The 8,134-nt window shown below is 51.9% G+C and overlaps 1 protein-coding gene across 47 annotated transcripts in view; it reads left to right on the forward strand.

The window, feature by feature from the left end:
• The window catches only part of DTNB (dystrobrevin beta), a 302,368-nt gene extending 294,638 nt beyond the window's left edge, over positions 1–7,730 (forward strand). For 21 of the 47 annotated variants that reach the window (XR_013402984.1, XR_013402988.1, XR_003721833.2 and 18 more), the window contains 3 exons: positions 1,196–1,249; positions 5,655–5,688; positions 7,420–7,730. Coding sequence is in view for 36 of the 47 variants with exons in the window: in XM_077960025.1 (XP_077816151.1) it covers positions 1,196–1,249; positions 5,655–5,659 (59 nt within the window). In the remaining 11 variants the exon portion in view is untranslated. Of the gene's footprint in view, positions 1–1,195; positions 1,276–5,117; positions 5,265–5,654; positions 5,689–7,419 lie in introns of all 47 variants that reach the window. The other 26 variants (XM_077960044.1, XM_077960033.1, XM_077960034.1 and 23 more) reach the window with 3 other exon arrangements.
• Positions 7,731–8,134: the final 404 nt, after the last annotated feature.

Genomic DNA, 8,134 nt, shown 5'->3' on the forward strand with positions numbered 1-8,134 from the left:
CTGACCAACAGGGTGAAACCCCATCTCTACTGAAAATACAAAATTAACCGGATGTGGTGGTGCATGCCTGTAATCCCAGCTACTCGGGAGGCTGAGGCAGGAAAATCACTTGAACCTGGGATGCAGAGGTTGCATGAGCCGAGATTGCGCCGCTGTACTCCAGCCTGGGCAACAAGAGCAAAACTCCATCTCAAAAAAAAAGAAAAAGAAGAAAATTGGAAAGGATGTTAGAAGTCATTTAATCTAACTTGCCACCCAATAAAACAGTCCTCTGAATATTTCCAGTGAGCTCATTCATGATCAACTCTAATCACTGGAAAGTTCTTCCTCAGTGGGGAGCCAAATCTGCCTTTCTGTAATTGACTTATCCCTGTCCTCCAAAGCCACCCAGGACAAGCTCAGTCCCTCCTCTGCAGGCTCACCTGTCACAGGTTGGATGGCAGATGATAACCCTTCCTAGTGTTCTCCTCTGTAGACTGCTACACCCAATTCCTTCAGCCTTTCCAAGCGTGACATGGTTTTCTCTTACCAGCCTGCTTGACCACACCAGGATGTGGCCATTTTCCAAGGCTCCTATTCAAAGTGCACGCCCAGGGCTGGGCCCCCTGCTGTCCATCACAGGGGATCTTGTCCCTGCAGAGCACAAGGCATCTGTGACCCTCTTGAGTGGCCCCTGGAAAAGCACCTTAGACAGCATTAGCGCTTCCCACATAGCCACTTTGCGCTGTGCGGTCATTTTAAGTTTATCATCAGCTAAAACATCCGGATTTTTTTTTTTTTTTTTTTACAGAACCCCGTATTAATCTAGGTATTCCCCCACCATATATTGTATGGTCACTTTCTTAAACCTGAATGCAAGACATTAGATGTCTCCCTGGTCATCACCAGCTGAGGGCAGACAGGCACAGAACGGAGGCACGCAACCCCACACCGCACGCCCCCCACCCCGGTCAGGAAAGTGAGTGATGTGACTGCACTGCTCCTTGTGGCTCTGGGCTCACGGGCTCCTATTCAACAGTGCTGGGGCGTGGGCCACACAAGTGCAGACTGGTGAGCTGAAGCACCCTCGGAGGCCTGCAGCCAGGAGCTGTTAGCTAGAGTTTCCTCCCAAGCCTCAGCAGTTGCTTTGTTCACCCTCCTTCTGAACTTGTCCTGTGCTGAAGGGTCACTGGCCTCCCTGGACTTGTTTTCACAGCAGAGGAAGGTGCAGAGGAAGAAGAAGAGAAGATGCACAATGGGAAAGACAGAGGTAAAGGCAGCTCAACAGGACTCCTAGTTTAAATGGGGAGCCAGAGCTCATGGATGAACTGCCCCCCACTTTGTTTCTGCCTTCCTCCCTGCCACCACCTTTCCCAGAGCTTTCGGACCCGAGTTCCCTGTACCTACTTTTCCCATCTGACAGTCAGGTTTTACCTTCCAGGAGCCAATGTCAGTCAATCACCAAGAGCTTCATTTCCTGATCCTGGGATAGGTGGTTGGGATACAGGAAGTAGATACAAGTAGAACACAAAAGATGACCCTTTGACTGGAGAAGTTTATGATCTAGTTAAGAAAGCAAGACCAGGCCGGAGCGCGGTGGCTCATGCCTGTAATCCCAGCACTTTGGGAGACTGAGCCGGGTAGATCATGAGGTTAGGAGTTCAAGACCAGCAGCCTGGCCAACATAGTGAAACCTCATCTCTACTAAAAATACAAAAAATTAGCCAGGTGTGGTGGCAGGTGCCTGTAGTCTCAGCTACTTGGGGAGGATGAGGCAGGAGAATTGCTTGAATCCAGGAGATGGAGATTGCAGTGAGCCAAGATCGCGCCACTGCACTCCAGCCTGGGCAACAAGAGTAAAACTCCATCTCCAAAAAAAAAAAAAAAAAAAGCAAGACCAAAAATGCAAAATAAACAGGAGATCAAATGAAGTGACAGAAAAAGCTAATCATAAAACTTTCAACATATAAGTATAATAAGGGTTTCTGAAAAGGAAGATATTATTGTGGGCCAGAATAGCCAAATGGTTTTGTGGCTTCGTGGAAGAATAAAAGCAAGAAGGGAAGGTGTCAGCAAAGAACAGTAGTGCCTTCCTAGTTTCATTATATATCAAACCTGCTTAACACATGACATCTGGGAAGAGCTGCACGGAATGATTTTCACATATGATGATCTCATCTAATCCTTAACAACACTGTGAGACAAATTCGAATATCCCTGTTTTACCCATGAGGAAATAGGCTCAGAGAGCTGTTATTCATGTAGTTGTTGAATGGCAGAGATTAGGCCGGGTGTGGTGGCTCACTCCTATAATCCCAGCACTTGGGGAGGCCGAGGTGGGTAGATCACTTGAGGCCAGGAATTCGAGACCAGCCTGGCCAACGTGGTGAAACCCTGTCTCTACTAAAAATAAAAAAATTAGCCAGGTGTGGTGGTGCATGCCTGTAATCGAAGCTACTCGGGAGGCTGAGACAGGAGAATCCCTTGAACTCAGGAGGCAGAGGTTGCAGTGAGCCAAGATCATGGAACAGCACTCCAGCCTGGGCGACAAAGAGAGACTTTGTCTCAAAAAAAAAAAAAAAAAAAAAAAAGCAGAGAACTGGGTCTTTGACTCCAAACTTCATGCTCTTAATCTTCATCCTTCTATGTTATACTGAACAGAAAACAAAATTTTCTTTGGATATTTGAGGGTGAGCTGTCCTTCTGTCGCACATTAATGTGTTAGTTGCTGGATTCCTCCTAAACATCAGCTCCCCAAGGCAGAGATTTTAGTCTGTTTTGTTCATGTTGTGTTCCAGTGCCTGGTGCTTAGTAGGAGGTCAATAAATGAGCAAATCAAAGGAAATAAATGGGGTGATGAGATAGAGAGTACCTTATCAGGGGAGAGAAATGCAGTGGCTGGTCACCCCAAGGAGGTGAAGGTAGGGAGAGCAGGAAGGATGCGGAGGAGCCAGCAGCAGCCCTCCCAGGGAGGAATTCTGAACAAGGCTCGGGGGAGTGAAAGAACCTGCAGGTGATAAATGGCACAGCCTGAGTTTAACTCTAATACCCATGCTTTAGTCTGAGCAGAACTGGTAGACTAAGGGAAGTGGAGTGGTCTTATTTAAGGAAGGATATAAGTCAAGTGGGAGCTACAGGTAAGGAAGCTGTGACAAGAAAGGGAAACCTATGGGACAGCAGGTCTGGGGTGTTCTTGGCCCATAGGGGCTGGTGTGGCTAAGAGAGAGAGGTCTTTGGAGTCTCAGGGGGCAAGGAATTTGTCAGCAAGGAACTGAAATTGCTGAGGAAGAAACTGGGAGAAGAGGAAGAACATTCTACAGATTCTGAAATCATCTAGTGAGTCTGAGCTAGTCCTGGGAGGAAGTGGACAGCAGCACCACTGAGTTGATGAGAATGACCTATGTGGCATGGACGCCAAAAGTCAGACTAGGCTGGCCATGGTGGCTCACGCTTGTAATCCCAGCACTTTGGGAGGCTGAGGCAGGGGGGTCACTTGATCCCAGGAGTTCGAGACCAGCGTAGGCAACATAGCAAGACCCCATCTCTACAAAAAATAAAAGTAATTAGCCAGATGTGGTAGTGCACACCTGTAGTCCCAGCTGCTTGGGAGCCAGAGGCAGGATTGCTTCAGCCCAGGAGTATAAGGCTGCACTGAGCCATAGTCATGCCACTGCATTCCAGCCTGGGTAACAGAGCAAAGCCCTATCTCTAAAAAATAAAAATAAAAGGTCACATTAGAGAGAGTAGTGTTTCAGACATCTAGGAATGCTTCATAGAAATGTAGAAACAGTTGACTTACGCACACACATAAGAAAGAAGGCAGGAGGGCAAGAGGTGAAGAGAGAGATAAATTTACACTGGTGTAAACACATGCTCCAAACACATGCACACACACACGCACATGCCAACCAAATCCCAGCATTCATGTGGAATGTTCCTGGCTGAAGACGTAACAGCTGCATCTCTGGCCTCCCTTCACCTGCCCCTCCCTTCCCCAGTAGCTTTTTCCCATGGCCTCTCCTCAGTCCCTTTCACTCCCCCAAAGCAAACCTAGGACTCTGCCCCAGCCACTGAGGCCTTGCCCTGGCTACGAACTCCAGCCCTTATCCTGGTTCCATTCTGAGTGTGGGCCGTGCCTCACATGGGAATCTGACCGTGTTTCCCTTGCCCGGCGGCCCTCCAGGCCCCAGGGCGTTATCTTTGTACCTACACTGCCCTGTCCTCATCAGACTGGGTTTCCCTTGCCCGGCCCTCCAGGCCCCAGGGCATTATCTTTGTACCTACACTGCCCTGTCCGCATCAGACTGGGTTTCCCTTGCCCAGCCCTCCAGGCCCCAGGGTGCTGTCTTTACACCTGCACTGCCCTGTCCTCATCTCTTGTTTCTGTGCCTCTTGCCCTTAGAGCTCCTTGTCTGTCTTTCAATGCATATACTAGAATGTCTGTATGTCTATGTGAAATCTTTTTGTGGGAATGCCTGAATTTTATGTGACTTGCTGGTGTCATCCCTAAGGCCAAGAGTGTTAATAGTTGGGGTGAGAGATGGTAGAGTGTTTATGTTTGGCTCTCCACATTATATAGGTCCTATGATATGTCCCTGAAACTACAATGTAGCTGATACATAGGCATTTTTCTAAGACTAAGTGTTTTTGTGGGTGGACCTCCTGATTCTCTGCCATGAGCTAGGCCTGAAATTTTACAGACCTAGAACTAACTGCAGTCACCTGGACACCAGAGATCTGTAACTGTCAACTGTAAAGAGAGAGAGAGAGTATATTTGCCTCTTTGGGGTTGAAACTATGCTGACGTAATATAAACAGAATTTGGTCAGCACTGTCAGGCAAACAGTCTGCTCGATAGGGAAACTCTTAGAGTCAAATGGGACTTTTGAAGAATCTGGACCAAGCTGAACTTCCCTGCCATATTCACCCCTACCTCACGCCTCTCCCTGTTCGCCCCTGGCTGGCTGGCTGGCTGCATCCTGGGGAACGCTTCTGCTCCATTGGGGTACCCTTCCTCCTATGCATCTTCTCAGAGAAGTGTAACCAAGACACATAGAAGAAGCACAGACTGACACCTTCCCCCATAGTATGTCTTCTCCACCCTCCAGAGCCTCATGTTACGCTCCTGTGTCCTTCAGAATCTCCCCTCCCAGACCCTGCCATCCCGGTGTGGGGGCTGTAAATCCAGTTTGCATCCATAAAGAGCCCTGGTGCAAGGCTGGACAGCAGTGGCCCTCAGAGAACAGAACAGGCTCGGGAGGGGCCAGGCAGTGCTCGAGCCCCGGGTGAGCAAGCGCATGGCTTTTCAAAGCAGACTATCTGCAGGAGGGGGACTGCCCTCACCCAAGGTGCAGTCCCTTGGGGAACTTTTAGAGCTGGGTAGGCTTTGCCCCCCCTCATGTAACTGCTCCCTGGATTTAAGGAGATTTGATTCCATTTTTAATGACTTTCCTTCTCCTGGGAAGCATCTGTCTCCATGGCTGCCTTGGGTTGGCTATGATAGTAGAAAGTATGACTCTACCCTGCTGTCATACCTGGGTGGGAAAAGTCAACATACAAGTAACAGGGGAGAAGCAAGGAAGCCCCTGGGGTGGGTGGTTCAGGGAAGCATAGTCTGGGGCATGAGAAGACCTGGCCGTGACCTCAGCGTGTTGTTTCTGCCCGTGCTGCCACAGGTTAGCAGAGGAGCCGGACACAGAGGAAGCTCAGGTGAGTACAGAGAGTCCTCTGCCTCCCCACGGCCCTCCCTCCTTCCTCAACATCTTCCCTTCCCCTTCCTTTCTGCAGTCACAGGTCCCAAGCCAGGACGGTCCTAACAGGTGAAGATGCAAGAGCTCGACTCCCTTCCCTTTGCCCACCCTGGCCATGTGCCCTCCTTGCCCTATTTCTAGGCCGTGTCCTGTCTTGCACGGCACTGTCTGCATGCCTGGTCCTTGGGCATGGCCTGGTGACCTCTGTGTTGGGATGACGTTGGCAGACCCAACACCGTTGGCTGAAACAGGGCGTGCTGAGCAAGGCCACCTCCCTGGGGAGCACTGCCTCCCATGCTCCTTTACCACAGCCACTGCCCACTTCCTTCCTGGGATCCAAACCACAGCCAGTGCGTCCCTGGATTCTGTCACCCAGCACTGCACCGAGTCACAGTCCCTAACCCACAGACATGTGATTCATGCAGGATCACGCTACATACAGGGCTGACCAAGCCGCTACCCATGGTGCCCGGCCAAGCTGCACCTTCTCACTTCCCGAAGAAGCAGTGCAGGAAAGTACAGACTGCTCCAGTGGCAGATGCTCATTGCCTTTAGGAATTAGTCATTCCCATTTTCCATCTCAACACCTTAACTCTTTCTAGTCCCAGCGCCAAGATATCAGACTTCTCCATTTTAAAATCTTGTCTTCCCTCCCCCTTCCCCTACTTCTCATATTTAAAAATTAGGCATCTTCCTCAGATGAAAAAGCCAGGGCCCTAGCCCCACAATCCAGAAAAGGAGTTTTTTCAGACTTTCCCAAGTCTTGTCATCCTGGAATAGCTTCTGGCCCTCTCAGCCCTCTCTGCCCAACTGCGCCAGGCCATTGAAGGGCTCTGCCCGTTCCCCTGGGGCCCCTGCAGCCTCAGCCTGCGCTGACTCTGGATTGTGCAAGCTGAGAGGTGGGCAGCACCTGGGCCACGCGCATTCTCTCGCTGCCCTGGAAATCACAGTGCCCCAGGGGCTTGGAGAGACGCTTCTCCCTAAACTCACTGTGCACATTCAGGCAAGGCCCTTTCCCAAGCAAGCCTAGGCCGTGGCAGCCGAGGAGGGAAATCAGGAACTGACTCGCCCTGCAGGAGCCTGCCAGAGCCCCTCTCTCCCCCGGGCGGAAGGAACTAGGGTGCAAGGAAACGTGGCAGAGCCATGTGCCCCCACCGCCTTGTTGCACATGGAGGAAAACAAAGCCCCACACCGGAAGCTGTATGCCAGAAGCAGAATTGGAGCCGGTTCTTCTGCCTCCTAATCGTGCACTCTCTGACCCACATCAGGGGTGATGAGAAACACCAACAGTCGGGAGTTAAACTATAAGCATTAAACTTGGGCGCCGCGGTTCCATGGATGCCCGGGCCTGCGCTCTGATGGCCTGGGGCTGAGGCTTCCTCCCTTTCCTCTTAGTATTCATCGGCACACGTCAGTCCTCCCTGCCCTTCTCCTAGGCCACAGTTCTCCCCAAGAAAGCACCCCATTCCAAACCTTGCATTGTGAACCCAGTTCTCCATGGAAACACTTCCTGACTCTTAGGAATGGTAGTAGAGGACCTTAGGTACCACCCTTCAGCTCAGCGCTTGAAAGGCGCCCAGCATCCTAGCAGCCCCTCCCCGCAGGGCCTCCTGTTCACAGTAGATGTTAGCAGCTTTTGTCCTGAACCCTCAGCAGTGCCCGTGACTAACGGTGAGTGTGTCTTGCGCAGGCACAGAGGACGAGGAGCAAGCTGGCGCCGACATGGCGAAGGCAAGGTCTTCCCCCAGAGGCACATTCCTCTCCATCTTTCCACCGCACACCTGGACCAGGCTTGCAGGCTGCCAGACGTCACTCCACCCGCCAGGGAGAGGGGAGCCAGAGCCGGTGGGAAGCGGGGAGGGGCTGCGTGACACAGCTGGTGGGCCTCCCCCTGCACAGCCCTGCATGTACTAGCACCTTCATCACTCCCCTCAGGGCATGGTCTCATCTCCGCATCAGGAATTTACCTGGAGGTTGAAAAGAGAAAAGAAAAAGCACCAAGCTCTTGTGTGTTTGTGACCTGATGGAACTCTGCCTGGCGTCTGGCCAGCACGTGGGGTGTTCCCAAACGTGGGGGCACAGGTTTCCTTATCTTTGACCTTTAAGAACCAACAGGTTTCTTCTAGCGTGCAAAGAAAGCGTCAGGCCTTGCTCGGCTCTGTAGACATTCACACCCTGGCCACGGTGCTAAAAATAGCCTCACACTGGTTAGGCTTCCGCCCGCCCTGTGTGATGCCGCCGCCTGCAACCCGGGAGGGAGGGGCGGAGATCGAGCCGCGCGCCGCGCGCCGCAGCCCGGCTGGCCGCCTGGCAGAGGGCGGGAGGGACTCTCTGCGCCGCGGACTCCGTGGCCGCCAGGGGGCGCGCCGCCGGGGGCGCTGCACGCAGCCTTTCGCCTTAGGGGT

Source organism: Macaca mulatta, chromosome 13 (genome assembly GCF_049350105.2).
Source record: "Macaca mulatta isolate MMU2019108-1 chromosome 13, T2T-MMU8v2.0, whole genome shotgun sequence".
Classification (NCBI taxonomy): Eukaryota; Metazoa; Chordata; class Mammalia; order Primates; family Cercopithecidae; genus Macaca; species Macaca mulatta.